Raw genomic sequence first — 27,957 nt, forward strand, 5'->3', positions numbered from 1 at the left:
TTTCAGCCGTGCACATCGACAGTTTTTTTAGTTGGACAATTTACACGTTTGATCGTCCGCCCACGCACTTGTCTTTCAGCGCGCCTTCTGACGGTCCGGCTTTCGCTTTGCTGGTAGCAATCGAACCTTTTCCAGGTAAAATATTTCATGCACCGAGGCATGTCGCATCCCATGTAGCCAGCTCTCCGTCTATAAGTAGATTCGCAATTTTCAACGTGCCCCGATTCTTGAACGACAATCCACGAGTAGCGAATGATCTTGCGCGCACAACGAACAATATAACCTGCTTTCGTTTCGTGCGTATAACTTGCCTCGAATCGTGTTCTTCGATCGATTTACGAGCATTGAATTGATAGCGTCATCGATCGCTGATATCGAAATTGCAAAACTTTTGTTTTCTCGTGAAACGGGAACGGCGTACCTAAATAATTATTTTGAAGATATAATTTGTTCTTGCTGGTTAAGAGATAATTTACGCTTTTTACGTATATACATACATAGATGTTATATATTTTCACCATTTAATAATAATTTTGTAATCGCAGCTATAAATTTACAAATGACAAATGTATTTATTTCGATTTCGTCATTTATAGGATTTTTTTTCTAATTAAAATTTTCGATTTCGTTTCGTTATTTGTTTTAACCAGCAACAAAGAGTTTATACATAGTTTATGCGTATGAAGAATTGAGCGTCGAGCACGGATAATGCAGCAAAGTGCAGCTACGAAGAGCAGATACGAGCGTCCGAATGTAATTCTGAGGTTGGCAGCAGCGAGTTCGTTTGATACCGAAAATTATAATCCTGCGCGCGCGGTTTTACTTAGCGTAGGAGAGCGATCTTCAAGCGCGCGTTAGATTCCTCCACGATTTGAGCGGATAAATCGCGTGACGATCAAAAATCGCGAGTGACTTTCCGTTAAAAACGCGATTCGAACGCGTCGAAGCGTCTCTGCAGTGCGCGCGCGAACGCTATAATAACGTGCGCTCCTCGGGACGCGTAAATTTCGGGGCCGGCTCGAAACCTTCCGATCGCGCGTCGCCGCGTCCTCGAGAAAATGACGCGACGTGTTTTATTCGCGCGAGCCTGAGATACGGCGAACAGAAGTTACAATTGGGTAAGAAAAATCTGCATGCTCTTTGGCGTTTTACGTTAATCGTGGAAAATTCGTCGCCGCGGATGTGCATAAATTTCATGTTGCAAGCGTGCGGCATATTCTGAATTTCGTACGATCGCGTCTCTCGCGCGATGGATCTTTCACAAATGAATTATGCAAACGGAGCGATGATTGAGCGATGCTTCGCGTATGTTTGTGACGGCAATTACCAATCACGATCATTCCTCTGCACCTACCATAATCACTGTTCTATAATTGTATTGTCTATAATTATATTGTCGACGAGAAACGTGAAATAATATAATCGCTATGATTATAGGAATCGCTCATTACATTCGTGATTACGACTCTAATGATGAGACTTTGATACTGAGATTGAATATTGTATGAAAATAAGCGTTCAATATCGGGCAATTATCGTGCTTCCTTCATCTCTTTTCACGAAAATAAAAATAACGCGAAATACATATATATAAATGCGCGCTACTTTTTTTACTTTACATTTATTGTTGCTTAATTATTATTTGTTACAACGCAAGAAAGGAAGGAAAAAATACGGATGCTATCGTACTAAATTTAAAAATAGAAATGAAAAATATTTATTTATATATAAATGTATTAATGTGCAGATACCAACCTGGACGAACCCGAGGAGATCCGGCTGGAGTCGTCGTGGGAGGATTCGAGGGCGGCGAATTGACAAGAGTATGTAGTTGAATATTGTTCATAAAAAGTAAATTTATTTCGTACATGCTTTTGTGAAATTTCTAATTTCTTTCGCATTTTACAGCGCACGAGTTTTTCCCGTTCACGTGACTGGCGATTTTTGGTCACGTTATCAGCACTTCGTCGATGCACAAGTAAGATAAATCGGCCGTAGTTGTGCGAGATAACCATCGATCAATTTTTAGAGATTCTTGATTTTTTATTCGTATATCCATAATTTATGAAAGAAAATTAGTTTCTTCTTGCATAACTACGTCCAATCAATGAGTTATAATATATATATTGCATATATCTTACTTGTTACATCTGCCGTCTAAATATTGCAGTTTCTTTGTATTTTTATTGCAACGAAACAAACATTTTCAATGACTAGAATTATTTTACTTGCTACGCTTTTTATATTTTTAAAGTAATTATTTAATTATAATAAATGTAATTAAAATGCTCTTTTAATAATTTGTAGAATCGTGCATTAATAGCATAAAAAACAATTTAACTAGTGGGGTAAAATTTTTGAAAATAAATTTTCGTGATTTCACGTATAAAATACATGAGCACATGATTAATTTTGGAGAATCATTGCAAGAGAAAAATATCAATAAATTTAAATTAGCGTCATTACAATAATAATAAGTTTATAAAATTCAATAAAAAGAATAAAATATTTTGCAATTAATAATTCAGATGTAATTAGTAAGATACATGCAACATTTGTATATAAATTATCTGTGTAATGAACACACGAAAAACCTTTCCGCTTCAACTTAATTCTAAAAAAATATTGGGGACGTGCAGTATAGATTACATTTGCGATAACAATCGATTTTTTCATAGAAAATCATTTTCAGAATCGTAACCCTCAACTAGTAAAACTATTTTTTAGAAAGTTAATTTAAAAATAATTAAATTTTACGTTACTAAAACGAGTAATATATGTATTGTAAACTTTAATGAATTTTACCAATCTTGTCCCATATTTATTCATAAAAAATGGATTGTCTTTAATCACATATTTAATGGATAAGTAGATGAAAGATTACGAAATATAATTTAGGACTATGCGCGTAGAGGAAATTGTATAAATCAAGCAAAATTCAAAATGTCGAGAATATATTGGTCAAGGGATAACGATTATTATATTATACATTCTGCAAATAGCGTCGGTCGCTTATTACAATCACGCGGTATGCATTGCAACAATTAATTTCAGTCCATAATAACGTATAATTTATGGGACCATGCACCATAAAAGTTTAACGATGAATATTTCTTGTTGGCTTGATATATATACTATTTTTTATGGAACTGTCATATCGTACTACGTATAGGACGAATACCGATCAAAGAAGCGTTTAAACGTCCGCTTAAGAATTGCCTTCCTATTACAGTTTCACAACTAAAGTTTCCTTAACTGATTTTTTTTATATAACATCGAGGTACGTTGGCCATTATGTGATCACACAAAGCATATAATTATTTAATCATCCGAGAATATATTCAATTAAAAGCTAGAGGCTTAAGTCTTTAGGATTATTATAAACGTGTTACACATATATATCGTGTATCTCACTTATTTTATTGAAAAACTATAATACTCGAAATATCTCAAACGTAAGGACTAGAGCATATATTTGGCACGATCAAGAGGTATTTGCAATCGCTTTCTAATATGATGTACTTTCTGCATTGATTAAGTCTGGCCCATTAGAGCACAAAATTCATGGAAAATGGCAACGAAAATTCATTTTCGAAAAAGCTCGGAAAAGTTCAATGATATACAATTTTTATTTCTTTTATTCTTTATTTAATTAATAAAGTATAGACAAACAATAAACTACTCGTATAAAAATAATGACAAAATAAAAGTAATGTTTCACAAATTTATAAAGTAAGAAAAGATAACAATATTGTAAAAAAGAAAACTTACTATTAAATATATAGAAAAATTTCTGAATTAAATGCAATGTTAGTAAAATACCTTTCGGCATATTTACAAAGAATAATAGAAGCAGCTTCAAAGCAGATCGTTTTACAATCTCATTTCAAATATATTTTTTCCATGAAATTTTGTTTCTCCATAATTTCACAATAGGCCAACCTCTCCACATTTAATTGTTACAGGGAGTTTTTCTCCCCAAAGTTGAGACGGATTTAATTATGGCCGTTTGTTTCTATGTACATTCGGTACGGTAAATATCTAAATTTATGGATACACAGTGCAGCTCGTTGTATTGGACACTTGTATCTAAATGTGGCTATTATACGATGAGCATTTGCACCCGAGCATCTGGACAGTATGCGACATCGTATAAAACCCGCTATAAATTACTACTGTCTTCTTTTGGCACGAGTTCGACAATCACACGCGTCACGAACATCGAAAATACAGTAATCCCGAAGCTACTCTTCATTTACATCTGTGTTAAATGTTCCGCAATACCCTTGGCGTTTTCAAAAATCATGGTACTATATAGACTAAATAGTCGTTATTAATCCTAACAGCGCGATACTTAAGTATACGTGCCGAGAAGTATTCTTAATGGCGCTTTTCTTCTTTGCACTATTTGGTGTTTGCTATCTATTTCTCGAATCGGCTGTGCATTTATATTTCTAGTAGATCAACGTTTTCGGTGAGTCTCGCAATGGAGTTTAGGTACTTCAAAGAGATTAGATTCCTCCGTCGACGATAGCTTAATAAAATGCCGCTTACGCTTTGCAAAATAATATTTAGAGATAACTACGAAATTCTTAATTTTTTTTTTTTTAGTTCACTCATATCCAATTCTTGTATATATAATGCACGGCTAACAAAATTATTAATTGTATTTAAAAAGTCGTAAGCAACGTTTCTGAAAGTGCGCCATTCCGTTGAACAAGCTTACAGCGCGAAAGTATAAGATAAATAATTGCTTTCAGTACTCTTCGGTACTCAAAGGATCACAGATTGCATCGAACGACCGGCAAATAAATAATAAACGTACAATACACCGAACAAACAAATAAGGAAATCGGGTGAGGTGGCTGGAGGCGCGAGCGATTTTTCGTTGGGAGAACTTGACGTCTCAGTTACGCGACTCGTAGCCGCAATTCGCGTAGAGGTGGATCCTCTGGTGGTCCCGCAGGTGATGACGGTGCTTGAATCGCTTCTTGCAATTCCCGCACTGAAATCTGGGCCCGACGCCGCACTCGAGGCGCAAATGCCTCGTCAGGTTGCACTTGTGCGAGTAAGTGCGGCCGCATTTCGGGCAAAGAAACGGCGGCCCGTCCTCCGCGTCCTTCAATCGCTTCCAAACTGTAACATTCGTCGGAAAGGATAATAAGATATACACGCAGTCTCTCCCCTCTTTCTGCCCCCCTTGTGCTCTCGCGAACGTATGCAAACTATAGAGAAGCATTATATAGGCGGCTAAAAATGACGCAAACAAAAACACCGAGTGTACGTACAGCGAGTCATGCCGCAAGTCAGGGGGCGATCATCAAACAGATTTCTTTTTTTTTTTTTCTTTTAATAGATTTCATTCCCATTGTTCCTGCACACTTGTTTCTGCGTCGCGGCGTCTCGCAGCTTCTAGTCTCTATAAACTACATGCATTTGCGAAGCGTTCTCCATGAACTTGCCTTTGATATACTTTTGCGTGAGAAACTGCATGGTGCTACGCATTGCATGGCATTTTCACAACAAAAATCTATCTCTGAAATAAATAAATTCGACACGATCTATATGATCGGGGATAGACAAACGATCATTGATGCATCTTGACTTAAGTTATTCTTTATTTGTTATTCTCCAAGTTTATTCATAATATTTCATTATTATTTTAAACTTTCTTTAATCTTGTGTAATATTTATTAGGAAAGAAATTCAATATCTGTTCCTTATATTTTAACATCTGACTTAAATGTAAAAATATGTAAAAATATCTTTATGCGATACATATTTCAAAAATGTCTTTCAATCAAATATTTCGTATCAGTCGCGAGTTTTGTCCATCTCCGATTTAAAATATTATTTCAGATTCAGACATTACTGCTGCATGCATTTAATAATTATCTACGTCTTATTTTTATAATGCGCATAATAATAATAATATTAAAAGAATATTATGACTTAATTAACAGTATCGATTGTACTATTTCAAAAAAGTTTGGCAAAAAAAATCACGCATTAGTTAACTCGAGAAAAAGTTCGAAGATTGACATTTGAACATTCGTAAGTACATATAAGTTGTTGAGTAAAATGCAGCAGGAAGTTTCAGTGTGTAGGGCCATATCTAAATATTAACAAAATTCTATAGATTACAAAATATGCGTGTTTATTTTGACTGCAGTTACATAATGTATACGTATATATACATAAATTTTAAGTCTCTGTGCGCATATATCTGACAAGGAGAACTCGTTACTTACGAAGACGCGATCATCGCATGGTGATTCTCTTCAATGCAAATTAATAGAATATATTTCTGTTGAATTATATATATATATATATACATATATATATTATTTATATATTATATATACATATATATGTATTGTTCAGACTATTCGTTTCGTTGGCACTGCTATTTACTTTCTTAATTTCTAGAAATATAATATAGGCTCATTCTTATCACTAATATCTACTGTTATCCACTATACGTTGAACTCAACGTATAGTGGACAGCATAAATTTTTCTACCTCGCGTTTTCAAATAATTCTTCACTCGTGTACATTTCACACGTTATAGAGCTGCATTGGCTTTTTGCACGTTCGACAATCACAGTTTATATATATATATATATTTCTGATTATAGATAACGACTTTAACTCTTTCAAATAATTGTTTTTATTATTGGCAAATAGACCAGAAATATATATGAGCAATTATATAAGACGCCTCGAAGAGTAACATTCGCGTTTTATTTATACTAATTTAATTAGTAAATTAAATCACGCGACACGTATGCATTTTTCATAGACAATCTTATACACAATGGATTTAATTATTAAATTTATTAGTATCAATATATAATCTATTATAACTATACTAGATTTAACGCTACGTTTAGTGGCAGAAATGCATTTTAAGGTTGAACGTTATACAGTCTGCCGCTGTTGAGACAATAAAACTTGCTTGAACAGAAAATCATTGTGGCAGTGGATCAGTCTATAAACATTAATGCAAAATTTGCTCCAATATTTATACTGTTAACAAATACAAAAAACATAATTAGTTTATTATAATAAAAATTAATTAGTTTATAAAAATCTCATTTAGTGCAAATAATCTATATGGAATATTTAACTTTGTACATATATTATATATTTATATAGAATGTTCCTTAAGTATATTGTCCTACTCAAGGGGGGAATTCTTTGGTTTATTACAAGTAAAAAAGTTCATATAAACATGTGTCCTAAGTGGCTTAGTTTCCGAAATATGGGATATTTTCAAAAATATATTGTTATTACTACAAATATTAATATTATTGCTAGAAATTTAGACAGATGTTACTACACGTTCCTAAGCGGCTTTAGTTTCCGAAATAGAGTGCTTTCAAAAAAATTTTAACGTGTAATAATATCTGTCTAAATTTCTAGCAATAATATTAATATTAATATTTGTAGTAATAATAATGTATTTTTGAAAATATCCTATACTTCGGAAACTAAGCCGCTTAGAACACATATTTATATAAACTTTTTTACTTGAAATAAATCAAAGAATTGCACCTTGAGTATGGCAATGTATCTAAGGAACACTTTGTATATATATGTCTACAAGATTTTTAAAAACTAATGGTAAGATATGAACACATGTTACATACACAAAAATTACTGGTTTTAACAATATCGAGAATCTTATGTTTATGGAATCATTTGTTAATTATATCAATTTGCAATTATAGCAATTTGATTAAGTCTTATAATTATAAAATCGCAGACCTGATTAATTTGAACAGCTAAACGAAAATGGCAACTCTAATCTTTATGGTAACTTCGTTATTATTTTACCAAATGTAGGCTAAATTCAAAAGTTTTTTAAATAAAAATTTCTTATTTCTCGCAACTTGACAGTTGAAATTGAAACTCTAAAATGATATGTTAATGTTCTTCTTAATACGTCAGGTACCTTAATATATATAAATTCATATAATCTTACATATTCTTTGGGAGACTTCGTAATTACATACAAAGTTGTTCAATTAGTTGTTCGTATGATATCACGTTAGACAACTTTGCTGTGTACAAGCCAAAAACATTCTTAAATTGACTTGGATGGTAAAATATTTAAATTGAAAATAATTAATATATACTGTATCTAAATTATATAATTCTTTTCTCAATTAATGAAGAATGGCTCACTTAATTGAGATCTATGAATAAAGCTTAATCCGTGTTATTTTCTCTATCTATCGATACAAATCAGTTAAATATCTGATATATGTATCTGAATTATTTATCAATTAACTTTACATTTGTATATATTTAATATTTTTTGATTATTTTCTGAATACTTATTGTCTATGATTAATCACAAAATGATGTTTACGCGTAAGAGAAACTGGCACAGTACGCCGTAGTACATTTTTTCCAAAAATCCAGAGAAAAATTACCAGAATTATAAATAAAGTAATTATAAGTCTCGAAAATATTCATTTGAGGCACAGTATTCACAAATGTCTTTGTGAGCTATTCAATAAAAAAAAGATCAATCTGAGAGTCCCAAATACCTCGACTCTTTAATGTGACTTGTATAATATATTTTAAATTCAACTTTTATTAATCGGTTGATTGTCTTGACTGAATCTGACAAGCGCATTTTAAATCACGAAACACAGATGATTTTCGTACTGTTTCACAAAGTTTATGGAAACTTTTAGAGCGCGTTCTCCTCACGTAAAAACGATTCAATGGCACTGAGGGTGATCTCAAGATTTCTGATGAGTTCTCATATGTAACAGCAGATTATGCTTGTGCTTGGACTTCTTGTGGCAGATGGGACATTCGAATTGCGGCTCCACGCCGCATTCGAATCTCATGTGCCTGTTGAGCGAGTGCGGTCTCGTGTAGGCATTACCGCAACGTGGACAATAGTAATCGCGATTACCCGCGGTTACCTGGTTGCTGTTGACTTCCGTCAGCGGTTGGCAGCCGTTTTGGACTTTCTCGACGGCGACGTTATCGGGGCAAACGCTCGTTTCACTCTCGACCGCCGCCGTGCTCGCTGTCGTCTCCTTCGTCAATTGATTCTCCGCCATCAGCCGCAGATACATCGTCTGGTACTGATAGTACCATTCGATGGCGTCACCTGGCGAGTACTTCCGTTCTAGAAAACACACAAGAGAGTCAGTAAGGCTTCGCTAGGGTCGTCGCGTCCTTTTGCGTCCATAGGGATTGGCGATCACACTTTTAGCCTAGAAGAAATTATTACGGGATTACGACAAAGACACGGACATACACAGCATGAGTTGAGTTACACGTAGCCATTCACCATAAAAGCGACTGTAAACAAGGCGCCCTTGATGTCTGGGATTTTCACGGGATTGCGGGATCTATTTTGTCGGAAAAGGGAGAAAATTTGTTCTCTTTTTCTTGGAACGAGATTTCGATACATTTAATATATATAGATAAAATTACATTTTTTCGCGTTAAAAATATTATATTTTTAGTCTACTGCATTAAATATGAAAATATTAATGGAAACTATAAAGTTCATTGCGTTGGGCAAACACATATATACAGTTCAAATATAATTAATTTGTTTAGTTCCGACTATAAGATGTTTATAGCAAGATCGATATAACTAAAATTTATCAATATTAGGTACAAAGATATTAGGTGATTAATAAGGAGATAGAAAGTGATTAATTAAAATAATAAATAATAAATAAATTGAATTACTATAAAACTTGGAAGATGTAATAAAAGATTGTCGCTAAAATTATTGTGGGAAGAATATTTCTTGTAAAAGTTATATGCAGTACATTTTTTTATATTCATAACTTTATTTATTTTATTTAATTATTCAGATAAACTTTTAATATAGAATAATTAATAATTAACATATAACAGTACTTTTATGATATATAATATATTAAATGACATAAAGTACAAAATAATTGATTATTTCGCAGTTTTCAAAAATTAAATGAAATCTTTTGCAATTTACATAATAAATTTTAAATTTTACTAATGAATAAGATACAATATCATAAACAACAAATTCGATAAGTAATTCATTTACATATATTTGATTTTCTATTTGATGCAATATAAAAAGACGAGAGATCATTTCACTTGTTCTCATAACGTTCTCATAACGTTAAATTAATCAGTTCTAATATTTTTATTTATCATTGTCTAACTTATAAGCAGAAATTGTTCTCGAGGGAGAATGTCATTCTTTGAAAAATCTATCTCTATCGACATATTGCTGATAAATTTCGATCACAAGTATTTGGAGCGTCGCCACGACCGCGACGAGACGCAGCCACAAAGCTTAAATCAGGTCACGTTCTTTTAATCCGAGAACTCACGAAGGGGCAAAACTTTTCCTTTACGAGGAAACGAATCACCCGCCGTGATGCGCGGTGATGTGATTCCGTAATTCGTATCGATACTTGAACTTTCGGTCGCACGCGTGACAGGAGAACTTTTTCTCCTTGTTGCCGCAGTCCACCCTCTGGTGCCTCTTGAGGCTGTCGAGCCATTTGTATCTCTTGCCGCAATCGGTGCAAACGTAGTGGGTCTGTATCATATTCGGCGCGTAGCTCCCCGAGCTGTACACCCGAACGACCGCGTAATCGCTGCCGGCCCCTAACGCGTCCTGCACCTTCGACGACGAGTACGACTTGCTCGGGAACGGAAGGGGCTCCTGGCTCTCCTGGCCGATGCTGCGTGCCTTGCGCTCCAGCATCCACAGGGCGTCGTACTCCTCCAGTTGATCCACTCCTGCGATAAAAAAAAGCAGAGCGTCGGAGATTAGGTGACGTTCGAATCGTTTAAAACGGAGTCGAAGTTATCGCGTCACGTCGCGGCCATTTTTCAGATCGAGTTTTAAGAACGAATGTACGATACGCATGCAACGAGTATCATGAAGCTCGAGGCTGACAACAGGAGCGCTCCCATGAGACGCGTTAGTTTGTTCCTTGCAACGTAGGGCTCGAAATATTATGGAACGAAGTCCCTGTATTAATTCTCTACGCGTGCATGAAGAAGAATATTCTTAGGAACAGTTATAGGAATCGGTACCTTCGATTTAATCGTTACCGTCGATCTAATCGACAGCATTTCACTTCGAAATCGAATTTCTAGAATTATTAGTTCCTGCTTGAGATCGGAGCACACGGGAAAAGCGGCATTACCACTTGCGACATTTAAAGAATCATCATTTATTTGTTACACAATCATTATTGTCGTGATTATTCCAAAAGAAACTAAATTCTACGGTCTTTCTCTTCATGTGTCCATGTCCGTGATTTTTAGTGTTCTTGTAAAAAGAAAAACTTAACTAATTATGCATAGAAGTAGAATACATAAAATAAAGTACATCCGTTTGTGTAACTTACATTCGTATATATCTTACATTATTTTGATCTTACATTGTGCGACTAACTTATAATCACTGCTTAAACGAAAAGATTTTGTTTGTTGGTAATGTTTAACGTGAGACATATATGTATATATATGTATATATATATAATCTATGTGAAATAAATTAAATTCTATATATAATTCTTATTAATTTTCATCGGCAGTGATTGCCAGAGAGTTGGACAAAATTTATATAAATATTTATATATAAACATTTATATAAATATAATATAAATATAAATATATAAATATTTATATATAAATTCTTCATAAATTTTTTAATAGCGCGTGAACAATAGAAATTTATTTACACGCATTAATTTTTTGGATCTTGTACATGCTTACCTCGTAAGTGTCATTAGACATCTAATAAAATTCATATAGAATCTGAAGCTAAATCTCTCATCGACTGTATACAATAAAACACAGAGCTCTCTCTCTCTCTCTCTCTCTCTCTCTCTCTCTCTCTCTCTCTCTCTCTCTCACTCACACATTATTTTACATTCTTAATGAAGCAAGATGTCAATATCGCGCAATTAATAATCCACTATAATTTAATTACGAGAAAATCAGTCATTGGTGTGCTATGTCAGTGTAACTCTTTTGAAAACGCATTTAAACTAATAAATTAGCTGACAGTTTTTAGCAAGTCAGAGCCCCGTTCACAAAGTCGTATTATTTTATTCCATCACAACTGACACTTTATATACTCTTTCTATTCCCTAAAATTGATCGATATCGCGATCGATATCAGATCTTCTTCTTATAAGCTCGACTTATCTATTTTTGAAGAATTGTTGCTCTCTTTGTCACCGCACACTTGTCGCTGATGCCGGCGCAAAGTGTCTAGCCTTCTGTACGATTTGCCGCACTGATTGCAGTAGTATTCCTGCTGCTGAAGCCTCTCTAGCGTCTCCTGCCGATCCTGGAACGACGCCAGAAACTCGTCGCACTTCTGCTGATGACGTTTCAGGCTGTCGACTCTCGTGTACGCTCTGCCGCATCCGTCGCAACGAAATTGCTGGCAGGACTTTGAATTTTTCTGGACCACGTTTGCCTCCACGCTGTTCAGGATCGGCGAGTCGCAGAGCAGGTAGTTAAGCTGACCGTGAAAGGGCACCTCGCAGACCTCCGGCTCTTCGTCGTTGCTCTTTTCCACCGTGCACTGCCCGTTCTCATCTGTAAAGACACCGTTAGTCTGTTAAAAAGCGAGAATACGTGGCAAGACGTGCAGGGCGACTGGCAAGCGAGCAGCATAAAGCCAGCAGCATGCATAATTTAAATTACCTTCTGCTCTTGATAATTATAAAGTGAAAGATTGTAGAATTACAGAGGAATTAAAAAAAAAGGGGGGAGAAAGAGAGAAAGAGGGAGAAAATGGGAAGTTCACTCGAAAACTACAATTATTAATCACAAGATTTTTTTCTTGGAGGTTTCTTTTGTTAGGAAGATAATAAGAGGTTCGCGATATTTTTCTTCGTTCATACAACTTTGTATAAAAAGTAGGATTTAAAAGGTCAACAAGAAATTTACTTTCTCAAAATTTGCACGTATTTATTGATTAGAAAAATAATGAACATATCATATTGTCATATATCAACGTACACACGATGTGAACTAATTCATTTTTATTGAGAACTACAAAATGTGAGAATTACAAACTACATAAATTTCATTTGTTACATTATCGTTTTGCAAAATCGTCGTGAATATAAATACCACGAATATAGAAAAGATAGATGTAGAAATAAGTTTAATGAAAAAGATGTATATAATCATTTTACTTATCTTTCGTTCATTTGATTAAAGAATAAAACTTAAAACTAATTCTCTTAAAATATATTTAGAACATACAAAATATATCTACTTAGCGATTTATTGAAAAATGCTTCTCTCTTTTTGTCCTCCAGTTTTTAAAAACCAATTGAGCTCCGTATGAAATCGATTTATGCTTCAGTTTATAAGAAGTTAAAAAGGTTTTGAAGATTATGTGAGTAGAAGAAGTACAAGATATAATGTTGTAATCCCTTTCGGGAGCCATAAATATGATTACGTCAGTTTTAAATTCGCGAATATGGAAAAAAGATTGTAAATACATCAAAACACGAAATAAATGAAAGCAAATAAAGAAAAAAAAATATGGCGCAAAAAGAATATTGGAGCTCTTTCTTCTTCAACACAAAGTGAAAATAGAAATTAGCGAATAGAAAGAGATTACAGGCCTGTCCAAAACACTTACAATTAGTACTTTACTTAGGAGCTTTTTCCTCATTATTATCTCGTTCAGAGAGATAATATTATTATTATGTTAAAGAATAGAAGTTGAAATCGTTTATGAATTTTAGTCAATTTCAATCAATTCTCCCGCATAGATCATTACAAGACATGTGTGTTACATCAGTGTAATCATGATCTAGCTATTAGCGCGTTTACTGTTACTTGCGAGAGTAAAAGCCTTTCCGTTGGACAGGCCTGAAAGAATATATCTTCTAGAATATATTTTATATTAAATTTTTCTACTTTATTTTGCTATAAATCAAATTCGTATGCTATCCCCAATCCTAAGAAGTGCAAAAGATATCTCAATAAGGCTCACGCTTCCGTTCTCTTCACTTCTGTCCCATAAAGGATAAATTAGCGTACACTAATTCCAATCTAAGTTCTAACATTCGGTGTTATATTTGCAAGTCTCCCTGAGAAAGTCTTACGCACTTTCGCGAAATAATAAAAACTTGAATAAATCTACGACAGATCGTTCATATATGTATATAAACACGATTCTGCACATTGGTTCTGTCTCTAATTAAATAAGGCGCACGTGCACTCTTTATGTAATTGCGCGAAGACAATGATTTCTTTTCGATTTTCTGCCGCGTGCAGGTGGTACAGGTGGTCAGCACGTGGGCTTGGTCTTCTTTTTACAATACAGCTTTTCGTGTCGTTTGAGACTGTCGATCCTCGAGAATTTTTTTCCGCATTCCTGGCAGACGAGCGTGGCAACCTTCATCTGCTTTTTCCTACGTTCCAAATACTCCGGAGATAGTTGGCTGTAATCGGTAGCCACGAATTCGAAGCAGCCCTCATCGAACTCCTGCTTTACGAACGGTTCAAGTAACCAATTGGACAGTTCATCGCCGCTATCTATAAAAAAAAGAAAAAAAAGAAACATTCGTTAAGTTTAGTAAGACGTCTGTGGACTGTCTAAAAATTCGCGAAAGAGAGAGAGAGAGAGAGAGAGAGAGAGAGAGAAATTATGAGGAAAAAGAGTCTTATATAAGCGCATGCATTTGAAAAAAGTGAGCGTGTGAGTACGCTGTTATCGATGAATTGAAAAAGTACAGCTCCACGAATGCGTGGTAGAACTTCGAGTGAATAAATAATTATTAAATGTAATGTCACAATGTACAATGTTATGTACATTTATGAGACAAAAAAACAGGAAAATGATAGGAACGCAACATAATGTTCAATCATTATTTCTTCAAATAATATTATTTTATTGATATATAGATTCGCGAAGAGGCAAATTACATATTAAATAAATATCCGCTTTATAATATTTTATTTGTTTATAATTGCTGACATTGTATGATACGTATGATACGTTTTGTAATAATATAAATACAATCTGATAATATTTATGAAATGGATTAAGAGAGAAAATTAGTAAAGTGAACTAATAACAGCATCTTTATCAGAACGTATTTTATACTCAAAACATAACGTTTTTCTTCATTTCAATATAACAAGATGCATATACATGTTGTTTCGTTATATAATACGGGTCATTAGTATGATAAAAGGTACATCAAATTCTAGAATAATTGAAGAAAAAAAAAGAAAAAAATGAGAGAAATTTAAGATCTGTTTTTATTCGATAAAAAGTATTTGTCCCGAAAGGATTGATTATTAATTCGACAATACTTTGAGTTCATATCGATTGATTAATTCGTAACCTATCCGTTATTAATGTTGCATGATACAACATCATGTCATTATCTAATGAAAGCCAAGTATGAAACTTGGCTTAATGAAAATTTTAATTGAAAGAAAATAAAGTCCAAATCAAGATCGTATTCGTCGCCTTGCACGTCTAAATATAATTATAACATAAATATTATGTATATTATATACAAATTATATAATATACAAATTGCATTATATATAATTATAAAATAATCATGGTGGGCAAGACGAAAAATCTAACACTATTCAACGAAAGAACGAGCGAAAATTTTTCTCCATTCCGCAGGAAAATTAATCACGCTTTCTGATGTTTCGAGTTTATATGCTTGGTTAATTCGTATCGACGGTAGAACATTTTCATGCAGATTTCGCAATGCCATTTAGGCAGCTTGCCGCACTCCAGTCTTTGATGCCGGCGTAGGTTGTCCATCCATGTATATCCTTTGCCGCACTCGCCGCACATGTATTGCGGCCGCACCACTTGGACAGGATTTATGAAATTTCGGGATACAGAGACGGAGGGATTTAGATGGCTAGCGTTAATTTCGTTATACTCGTTCATCAGGACACCGTCTGCAATACGGAAAAGACTTTGTTATTCTCGCGAAATTGATGGCGATAATATCAATACAACTGAAATGACAGTAATTATTTAGATCAATAGATAAGAGATTCGGTAAACGATCAAATTAACACTCAACCGAATACATTGGAATGAGTACTAATTTTTGCATTATAGATTTAATCTTATGATAATCGTATAATAATTTATTTTTCTCATGGCGAAAACCACTTGTTAAGTCATGTATCCTTATAATTACTGAATTTCATATTAAAGTTTTACTAATAATTGTCACTTCTAAGGACAAAAATTAAAGGTTCTTTATATTATTACATTTATATTATTACAGTTTGATCAGCTGGATTGTATATTATATAATCTTCATTTGTTAATTGAGGCATGTTAAATCAAATGAAATTGAGAAGAAGATATTACGTTGTGTAACACACAGTGAAAGTCCACACGATATATATTTACATAATTACACATTTGGAAATATAATAATTTCTTTTTTTTTTATTAAAATCGTAAACATTAGGGAAACGTACAATATTCCATTTCGTTTTGACAAGATCCGCAATAGAATCGATGACGAAAAGAACGTAAACTGCTTAATAACTTGTATTCATTATCGCATTATTGCACTGTTTCTCGTTTGAAGGGTCATCCGTATCTTTGAGATCATAGGAAAATATGCTTCCTACCTTTCTTTCTGTTTATTGTTATAAAATTGATGCGTGTGGAAAAATTGAAAATCGTCAGATTGTTTCATGAAGTTGATGACCATAAACATGGTGCTTTCAAAAGAAAGAAAAAAGATGAGAAAAGATGAGATGTAGATTTAAAATTTGAATTTAAAAAATGTTTGTTGAGTCACTTTACAACGAGTGAGCAATAATTTAATTTAATGGAGTATTGCAACATAGCAATGAGAAACAGTTATATATCCAAAACCGATTAAACCGATGTGGAAATAAAAAATATATAAATTCATTAAGCGTTTGAATATGTTGTTAAAAAATATCGTAGTACACAATAAGTGAATTAGAATTAATCATAAAAATTATATTTGTTATATTAAAAATTATGTAAAGAATATTTATATAAGAGGACATATTTCAATTTTAAATGGTAACAATATATTACTTATATATTTTCAAAAAGATGTAAGGCGTTGAAAATTGTAAGATAAGAGGTATTTCGGTCAATTAAAAATCAACCCTGTTTTAGGAACAAAGTTTGATTGAATTTTATATTTCAATAATCGTTTATTTATTATTAATACTTATCAATACTTATCAATACTTATCAATATTTATTATCATACAATTAATTAAAACAAAAAAAAATTATCTTCTTTCATATTTAGAAGGTACGAAAAACATAAAACATAAAGCATAAAATTTCTGAATGTGGACTGTGTTGTGGACTGTGTCTTCCATTATCAGAATAAAGCTAAAAAAAAAATAAATTAAATTGAATGCAAATCAGAACGCGGGACAAAACAGATGCGAAATGATTGTGCAATTTAAAAGATGCGTGATTATTGTTATTTCGTTAGTAGCTTTTCGATTAAAATTTTCATGTTAATCACGCAAGATCGTTATATTCGCGAATCATGAGAATCGCAGTTATGATAAATTAAAACATGAATGAGCTCGTGTTTTAACAGTTTTATATTCTCAATATGTGTACGGTACATACAGATTTACGCATCGAGTAATTACAGGACTTTATTCTATGATAAAAAATAGGAAGTATATATTTGCAGCATTCGTTCGTTCGCGGATAAAAAGCATGGACGATATCGTTTGTGTCAAAATAACAATATGCGTTTGGCTTGGATTAACAGATGACTATGTATTATACATGACTATTTTGTATGACTGAACTGCACAAATAGTAAAAGATTAAATACATTAATGGCTGTGATGCCTTCATCATAAATATGTATCGAAATACGTATGCAGACGTACGTATTAACAAACATGTTTTTCGCAAAACGATCATTTATCCATCTTGTAAAATTGCGCGTATATAAATTCGTATATCCACTTTTAATTATAATATCTAACTAACCGAGTGATAAAAATGTTTCTTATTTGGAATGGAGGAAAAAATATGTTTATGTGCAGAGAGAAAGAGAGAGATGTAAAAATACCGAAGCGTTTGTGAGAAAAGAGAATACCTATTCTCTTTATCATTTTCAGCAATTCCGATTCGGCTTTTGGAATCTAAAAAAAAAAAAATAATCTTATAAAATTATTCTTTTACTCGCCTAAATTAAACATTTGCATGTCGAATATCTTGGGATATACGTTCATCTTACATTATTTACGCAAGTAAGTATCTATTTTACACGAAATTGTTTGCATTTTTAGTTACACACATTCTGAAAGTACGTCACGTCGATCAAAAATATTTCAACCGGTTCCATGAGTTGTTCTGTACAATTTGTTGATCATGATCTTCGCTTGTGATCCATCGCTTTCTTCGTCACTGATTAACGCGCGGCCCCTAATCGTAATCCTTCTTCTGTATCGTCTGATTCATTCTTCTCTCGCAGCCGACGATGTGGGCGTTTAGGACGAATCTGTGCTTGAATCTGCGACCGCAGATGGGGCATACCTCGCAAGGCACGACGCCGCACTCAAGTCGCTTGTGTCGGCTCAAGGACGTCGTGGCCTTGTACGTTTTCCCGCACCTGTTGCACTCGTACTTGGCGTCGCCCGTGCTCTTCTTTCGGATGCCCCTCGACATCTTGTACGGCGATCCGCTCGCGCCGCTCGCGCGTTGACTCCACTCGCTGTCGTCTTGCGACATCAGCATCTGCGCCAGTAGACCTGCAACGAGAGGACAATGTGGTTAGACAATTCGTATGCGATTTGTTTGACGCTATGTCGTAATCGCAATGCTCCCCCAAACCGGAAATAGAGATCGAACGAAATGGCTTTGACTAAAAAATATGGACAGAACGATCTAATTACGATTTCTTTCATCTTCAATGGATTTCAATTAAAGATACAAAGATAATAAGATTGTGCATAGTCTCGGTCATCAACTTCTCTCTGTAGCCTAATTAAAAATGATTTTAAAAAATCACATAATCTAAGGTGAGAATACAATTTGCGGAGAGTATCCTACACATAGAGTAATATACACATAATTACGGAAACTTCTGTTTGTTTAAAAAAGGCAAAATTGGCAAATGATAGGAAAAATTAGAGTAAAACTATCCCTTAAAATCGGAAAAATGGAATAAAATATATTAAAAATTAAAAATTATGTACTATTGTCGGCAATTAATTGATTAATTATGAGCGTTTAATGAATGATTAATGCATCAGGAACCTTTTTATAACTTCATCCATAGCCAGTGTCTGGTAAGCATTGCAGTGATTAAGTTCGTGCAGTTAGGACTTCCACTTCCGACCGGAAAATCAAAAAAGTTGTTTGATCAAAGTAGTTGCTAAAATTTGATTTGCATAAGCTGTAAAGAAATGTCATTAATGAAAGTGCGATGATGCAGAAGAGATAAATTATGAAAAGAGCGGAAAAATAAATGAGGTGAAGAGGTAAAAAAAAAAGAGTAAGGCATGCTGTTGCGGATTTTTATGTAAAGTAGAAAACATCATTTGTTATTAAAATTTTTAGATATCATTTAAAAATGGGTGTTAAGGACAGAAATAATTAAATAAACGAATTAATATACAAGATTTTATTATCGACAGGTCTTTAATTTATTAATACGAATACATATAGCTTGGTATTATAAATTCTGTTTTTATTTTCATACAACAAGAAATAAAAATGTCAGCATTTCTTTCTTCGACAGTTTATTGCATTATTAAAAATCACTGTGCGTATATCACTAATACGTTTATGTAAAGATGTTGTGTGACAGTGAAACTACAAACACTTTTTCTCTCTTGAAGTTCTAAACATTCCAAATTATTATGTACATTCATATAATTCGTACACAATTTAAGAAAAGACTCTAAACACAGTAAATATTTCTTATTTCATTTTCTTGGTATCTTAACAAATAAATCTAGTAAACTTTATCTGATACATATGTGTCAAAAATAAATAAAACTTCTAAAATTCCGAAATAATTAAAAAAAATCGATATCAATTTATTGTACATAACAAACAAGACTTATTCTACAAACCTGTTCTTAGATAAAATAAGATGTTCGAATGAATCAGACATATTTTGCATCGTAATACAATAACGGTAGCACAAATCATAATTGTTTTCTAATCTAATAATAAAAAATGACACTCTTTGACAATACAAATAAAAAGTCTTTACACAAATTACAAGCTTACGACACTTTCAGAAATATGTAACTGTGTGATATTTACCAGATACATCATACTTTATCGACATTGACATTGCATAGCGAGAACAAACTGTTATTATTGCGATCTTCTTGTTAGTAATATGATTTCGAAAAAAAATTCAGATTATAAGGAAACACTAGTTCTAAAACAAATCTTTTTGTGCGTGTCAAAATTGTACTGAGCGCTAATAACAATTGATTAACAACAATTTCCATAATAACGTGATTGTAACTTAGAAAGAAAAATAAATAAGTAACTTGGAATTAATTAACGTAGTTTGCCAATACAATCCCATTTGGACAAACGTTAAATATCTTTTATAAACATAGAAATAAAAAAACATTCTCTTTGAACCATAACGTATCGTCCAATCGAGAGATTAGACGCGTCTAAGCATTTTTTTGGCGACAGTAAAGTACTGCTTCTTTTTCTGACAGGAGCCTATATGATGAGTTAGCATGAATTTATACGTGAATTTCTTGCCACATAGCAGGCATTCGTGCTTGGGCTCGACGCCGCACTCCAATCTCTGATGTCTTCGCAAGGACGTTTCCAATTGATAACTCCTGGTGCATCTCGTGCACTTGTAAATCACTGGCTTCTTTGCGTACTTCAGCTTCTCTATATTCTTCACGATCAGTTTCGGGACTGAAAAGTAAAACAGAAAAGCGAAGGAGATTAAATCATCAAGTAATTAAAAATTAGGAGCATTGTGGTTATTTTATGGCTAACTGGCTGCCCCACTGAGATAAGACAAGTGAAAAAGAGTTTAAACCTTTTAACTCCACTGCAGAAGGCAGGCCCTTTATTAAGGAGTATTTAAGTTTATTAGTTTGAAATATTGCTAAAAAAAAAAAGATATGACAAATACCTATATTATAATTTTATATTTTATTCGCCTGTGACGATTGTGGTGCGAGGAGCAGCGCGATAGCTTTATATGCTAAAGATTCACCCAGAATATAACTCCAAGATCGATTTAAATCGATTCGAAAGCGATCGCCGCCTCTCGGAAGGCTACGACAAACCACCGAGAGTATCTTTGCCAAAGAGAACCTCTTCTTAAAAATTGCTGCCGCTCGGAATCGACGTTAAACTGTAGGTCCCGATTTTTCTATTCAATAGAAAATTTAACTAACATCAAATCTGAGTTTTTTTAATTCAGAGTGGCAGCACTCACTCAGAATTGAAGAACTCAGATTTGATAGTTAAATTTTTAATTTTTATGTTTTGAGTGATCTCCAATTTCTCATCGGTTGACTTTGTCATAGCGAGATAATAATCTTCTAAATCAGCTCCGTTTTCTCTTTTTATTTTTAAACTTTTTTTCCTTGATCTTTCCGATTTTTCTATTGAATCTTTCGGAGTTATACCTAGTGTTGTGTCATTTAATAATTTAGATTTATATTTTTGGCTTATTTTTGTTGTTATATGCGGAGAATTGTGTGATGATCGTGGCGCGAGGAGCAGCGCGACAGCTTTATATGCTTTATATCTGCAGTGTAAAAGTGTAAATAGCGCACATAGCAGAAATACGAGGAGAAGTCACCATGCTCTGACAAGAGCAGTAGTACTGAGAGAGATATTATAATTTTAATTTATTTAAATTCCGACATAATAATACATAATAATTTATATCCATGTATGAATGCATTGCATTGGTAACAAAATATAACTTGCCTGATTTTACATGGATAAAATATCATCTATGTCTTTTGTAAACTGATTAGATTTTGTAAACTGCTTATGTAAATGCTATAATTTAGATGACTTTTTTACTTTTCAATGTATACATGTACCTATACATAATCAGGTTAGTCAGAAAGTTTTTTCGTATTTTCATGTATTCGAGTCATCCTATACTTGACGAAAATACGAAACACTTTCTAATCAACAAAATTATATAATTGATTGTGTACATTTATAATTTATATATATGTCAAATGTATTTTATATATAATAAAATTTTGTTTACTGCGTCTTGCGGGAGAAGAACGTAATTATCGATCAAACAAATTTCTTAATTATACGGAATTTATTTCGTTCTGTTATAGATACAACATAATCAAGTATATAGTAAAGTAAAGGAAAACGCACAAATGTTTATTTCTTCATAAAAATAAAAATAAAATACTCTCTTCATAATAAAGTTTGAAAATGCACTCGAAATCTTTACTTAGCGACAAGCTGTTAGAGTTTAGACGATTCTGACGATTTCGTGTTCGCTTTTCATGTGTCTTTGCAAGTGAGATTCCTGTCTGAAGACTTTATCGCATAAAACACACAGGCAAACTGGCGTCCATTTATTATGCATTCTCTGCTTAATATATGAGCGTTATTGTAGCAACATTTTCCGCAATTCAGGCATATGTACCCAATCCACTCACTCGTCATACCAGATTTGAAGTTCAATTGCCTGTCTATCTCCTGAAAGTGATAGAGATTTCTGGTTAGTAAGACTTCCCAAATACACACACACGCAATACGCGCGATGAATACAGAAAAATAGAGAATTTAGTACAATTATCAATTATTAATGAATGCATCATTTGTGAATGAAGGATATCGTAAACAGGATAAATGTTGAAACATAATTTCAGGCATTTACGTTCTCAAAATGCATTCTCTTTATTGCTGAAATGTATTATAATTAAAGCTCATTTTAGACAATGTTTAATAGACGTTAGACCTCAGGATACAATTCTATTTGTAATTTGTAATATGTGCCGTGCATTTTTATACATGTGTGTATTTTAATATTTATTTTATACGTATATGCGTATATTCTTCGAATGTTTTTCGTAGTACACGGCAAATAAAATTATAAACAGAACTCTATTCTGAATTCTGATGTGAATTATAGATTGTCTAAAATGTCTTAATAAAGAAAAACATGGATATAAAAATTGATCTAATGTTATGACACATCTAATGTTATTTACGTATGCGAATAGTTACTAAACGGATATGTTAGCTGAGTATCACAGAAATCAACAATAGGATATTTATATAAAGGAAGAAAATCTCTGCACACACGAAATATCTTTGAAACATTTTATTTACATCGCTTTGACGCCGCTCAAGCGCATTTCCGCCTTTTATAATCTCAATTATATAAACTGTCTCAGAAAGCAAACATGAACATTCTTTGCAATTATATTTTCGACAATATTGCGATTTTATATTACGTATTCTTAGACCGGCATTGACAAAGGAATTTATCCTGATCTAAAGTAACGAAAGGAAAATTAATAACGAGGAAATCAGTATAGGAACGGTTGTATAAAAGAAACGAAAAAGCGCTATTCATTTATTAACTACAATGTTATCAAATAAAAAGAACATGTACTTAATATTCAATTATCGAATAGTATTTTAATTATTTTGAAGATTAATTAAACTGAAAAGTTTCAATTAAAAAATATTGAATTCATGTCACTAAGCAATATCACTAACTGTGATAATTTACGAAATTTAAATTGAAGATTATTGTAATTTTCAATATTCGCATATTAGGATTTTTTTATTCCAGAATAAACTATTATAAAAAAAAGTTTAGAAAAATTACAAACAGAAAAAAAAAGATCGGGTGATTTTGTGACTGTTTTAAAGAATGCAATTAGAGAAGATCAGGAACATCATGATCAGGATCATCCTTTTTTGGCATGTATTACTTCACAATTCGTCGATCAGTTCGTAGCTCGGTCATATGTTAATATAATGAATCAGTCTGGCGTGCGACTGCCATCGGTGTTTGTGTTTGAATTTCCTTCCGCATATCGGGCACTCGAAAGTGGGATCTTTCCCGCATTCGATCCGCTGGTGTTTCTTCAATGAGTCCCGCCACATATACCGTTTGCCGCATTGGAAGCAAGGCCAGGATTTCAGGGAAAACGCTGAAAAAAAAGACAATAATCGATAAGCAGTTCCCTCGACTCGGGTTTCTCGACCGTAACATTGAAAGCGCGCGATTTAATGCGTCTTGATGTTGGAGGGCTAATATTAAATAATTTTGATACATAATCGCTGTCTTTACACATTTCTTTCGGACAAATTGTTGAGAATTGGATTCTTTCTTGTCTAAATATGTGATACATGATCCAGTACTTTGGGATATTGCCTGTATCGAGCATCGCATATAATAAAAATGATTGCTCGTGTGTAAGAAAAAAATAGTCTACAGAGCATAATTGCTATATTACTATTTTAATTATCGCATCTATTAAAAATTTCGAAACAAATACGTTTAAAAAAATGAAGAAACCAAATTTTATTATACTATATTACAAATAACATGAATATACAAAATATGGAAGTTATGATATTTCTCCATTATTTTTCATTTATAACCGATTACAATTAATAACTTATAAAATGTTCAAATGTTTAAATTCATATCACTAAGTAATATCATTAGTCAACTTTTGATAATTTACGAAATTTTTAATTTAAGTCGAGGATTATTGTGATTTTAAATATTCGCATATTAAGATTTTTTAAATTATTCTCCAGAATAAGCTATTGTAAAAAAAAATTTGTAAAAAGTAAACAGAAAGGAAAGATCGGGTAATTTTCGCGTGTGACTGTTTTAAAGAATGCAATCAAAGGAGATCAGGAACATCATCTTTTTTTGGCGCGTATCACTTCACAATTCATCGATCAATTCGTAGCTCGGTCATATGTTAATAAAATGAATCAGCCTGGCGTGCGACTGCCACCGGTGTTTGTGCTTGAATTTCCTTCCGCAGATCGGGCATTCGTAAGTGGGATCTTTCCCGCATTCGACTCGCTGGTGTTTGTTCAATGAGTCCCGCCACATATACCGTTTGCCGCATTGGAAGCAAGGCCAGGATTTCAGGGAAGACGCTGAAAAAAAAAGACGATGATCGATAAGCTGTTCCCTCGACTAGGTGTTGTTTCTCGATCGCAACATCGAAAACGCCCGATTCAATGCGTCTTGGTGTTGGAGAACTAATCTTAAATCATTTTGGTACATAATCGTCATCTTTACACATTGTTTTCGGATAAATTGTTGAGAATTGGGTTTTTTTCTAACATGTGATACATGCACATCCAGGTACTTTGAGATATTAGATATCCTGTATCGAGTATCGCATATAATTAAAAAATATTGCTCGTGTGTAAGAAAGAATTGCATTTTAATTACCTTATCTATTAAAAATTTCGAGCGAAATACATTTAAGAAAATGAAGAAATTTTATTTTAATATATTACAAATAACATGAATATTAATCACAAGAAGAAATTGCGATCTTCAGCCAAACAAAAATAATATTATTCGTACCTAATAACAAAAAATATTCTAATATGCATCACAAAATCACATAAAAGTTATTTACCGCTCAACTGAAATATGTAAGCTTAGGAACTCATAGGAGATCAACGCGTTACAACGTTAAAGTAAAAATCAAAAAATTTATCAAATAACTTCATAAATGTACTTCCAATATGTACGTAACCCTTAATTCAATATTAATTGCATTATAATATTTATTGCATTAGGTTGTGAAAAATTTATAGACTTTTCAATAGAAAATGCAATTAAAATTGCTTTTTCTTTTGATTATTATGTGAATAGCTATATGAAGGTTTGTACATTTCCCTGCCGTTTTGTTGAAAAATATTCCACGACAGAGATAAAACTTTAAATCACATCGAAGTACATATATGTACATGCGAAATAATTTGTCGCGCCCGATTTATATATTATCACTTCAATAGGTGCGCATATCATTTATTGAAGAGCATGACTTTAAGACAGATCCATGTTAAATTTACGTCGCATATTACATTAAATCCATTGTTAAATTTACGTCGCATGTTACATTAAATCCATGTTAAATTTACGTCGCATGTTTCTCCGTCGACCTACTTTAATCTTTTCTTAACTGATATACTTTAGTAGGCAAAATTTCGCTAAAAAAAGTTAGAGTGATACACCAACAAATGTTCCTTGAGCCGATCCCGCCTGTAGAACTTCTTTTCGCAGAAATTGCAATTAATTTTCGGTTCCTTGCCACCGCACTGCAATTGATGACGACGTAAACTGCCTAATCGCAAGTAGTTTTTGCTGCATAAGTAGCACGTATAAATCTGACGTTCGTTCGGGTCGTCCGTCCTCTTCGGTCCTGCACATAAAACTGATGTGAGCGGCAAAATTGTAAATCGGCAGATCGTACTCGTTTCGCGAAACTGCCGATTATGTACATGGTGTTCTCGGATGAAAGAAAGGAAACGCAGACTTGAATTTAGATTAAAAATAACAAACTTTGCATTTGTAAAACCGGCAGTATTCACTGTATATAAATTAAGTTATATTGGAGCTTAACTTTAAGTTAATTCGTTCACTGAGGGCATCGACATCGAAAAAAGAATCCCGATCAAAATCGAAATTGGTGTCGAGAAGTTTGTTGCATGCACAGGAAGACGAATTGACGAAAATTCATTGGAAGTAGGTAAAAGTAATGAGAGATTATCACACTTTATTGCAAGTATATTCCTACCTCGCACTGGCTTTAAATTGAATTTAAAGTCTGTTTACAAACGGAGCCAATATGATGCTGAAACTGAATTAATTTCATCCATTCATTCTGTACTGAAGGATCTTACAACAAAAATCATTATGAAATATTCTTTATTTGGAACCTCAGGAATCATGTGCGTTAGGAGATTAACAAACCACATACAAGTTTGAAAAAAAAAACAAAATACTTTATCGAACGATTCTGTAAATCCAAATACTGATCTATACGTAAGACTAAATGCTAGATCTATATATTAATTTAACGGCAAAATCTTTTTTATTGGCGTAGGCATTGTAAAACGTTCGCTAATCTCGTTATTAGAAAATAGATTCATTTAGAGCCTGCCTCTTTCTTAATCACTAGTCATATACGAAGTTAACAAAGTCTGCCGACACATCTCTCCCGTATCCTTGACTTGAAAAATATCGCACGGTGCTTTCTCGCAGACGCTTGTCTCCAAATTAAATCCAGGTATGTACACGCGAATGATTACATCGTTAAGAGAAGACGATGCAGCCCTTGCAAAGTGTCTCTCGCGTTACAATTTAATACTATGCATGCACTTCGCGTGCGACTGCCAGCGATGCTTGTGCTTGAACTTCCTGCCGCAGACGGGACACTTGAAGGCCGGCTCTTTGCCGCATTCCACCCGTATATGATTCTTTAGGGAGCCGCGCCACAGGTAACGCTTACCACACTGGAAGCAGATCCACGCCTTCCGCAAATAGGCTGAAAAAGAAGAGAAATCGTCACAGTATGTAGTGCCGAAGGTCAAACGATGTCTTTGTTTGTTTTTTTTTGCGCTACCAAGTCATCCCTCCCTTCCCCTCGCGAAAACGTCGCGTATGCCCTGCGTACCAGCACAATCGCGTAAATTACGATCGTAATAACATCTACCATGATTCGAATCCTCTATGAATGAAAGCGCATTAAGCCGAGAAAGTTGCACATGTATCATGAACGTTCGTTTCATTGATCTTCCACTAAAGCTCTTACTGCTGCAACTCATATTTAATCCGTCTGTTGCATTCCGTAATTCCAAAATTCATATTAAAGCGCTACGAGGAAAAGGAGATTTTAAGATTATTCTCTTCACGTGCAAATTAATTTTGCACG

The 27,957-nt window shown here is 33.4% G+C and overlaps 2 protein-coding genes across 2 annotated transcripts; both read right to left on the bottom strand.

Annotated features, from left to right (window-relative positions):
• Positions 1-5,069: 5,069 nt before the first annotated feature.
• LOC105449234 lies at positions 5,070-9,101 on the bottom strand. Its single transcript, XM_011688316.1, has 2 exons — positions 8,946-9,101; positions 5,070-5,136 (listed from the first exon to the last, which is right to left on the bottom strand). The coding sequence occupies exons 1-2, from the start codon at positions 9,099-9,101 to the stop codon at positions 5,122-5,124; spliced, it is 171 nt and encodes a 56-aa protein (XP_011686618.1). The 3' UTR covers positions 5,070-5,121.
• Positions 9,102-10,399: 1,298 nt separating this feature from the next.
• LOC105449489 (zinc finger protein 808-like) lies at positions 10,400-27,850 on the bottom strand. The gene is made up of 9 exons (XM_011688744.1): positions 27,700-27,850; positions 27,394-27,570; positions 20,732-20,944; positions 18,578-18,792; positions 18,138-18,183; positions 15,781-15,960; positions 14,344-14,562; positions 12,235-12,600; positions 10,400-10,779 (listed from the first exon to the last, which is right to left on the bottom strand). Exons 1-9 carry the CDS (start codon positions 27,848-27,850, stop codon positions 10,400-10,402), a joined length of 1,947 nt encoding a protein of 648 aa, XP_011687046.1.
• Positions 27,851-27,957: the final 107 nt, after the last annotated feature.

Source organism: Wasmannia auropunctata, unplaced genomic scaffold (assembly GCF_000956235.1).
Source record: "Wasmannia auropunctata unplaced genomic scaffold, wasmannia.A_1.0 LD336076.1, whole genome shotgun sequence".
Classification (NCBI taxonomy): domain Eukaryota; kingdom Metazoa; phylum Arthropoda; class Insecta; order Hymenoptera; family Formicidae; genus Wasmannia; species Wasmannia auropunctata.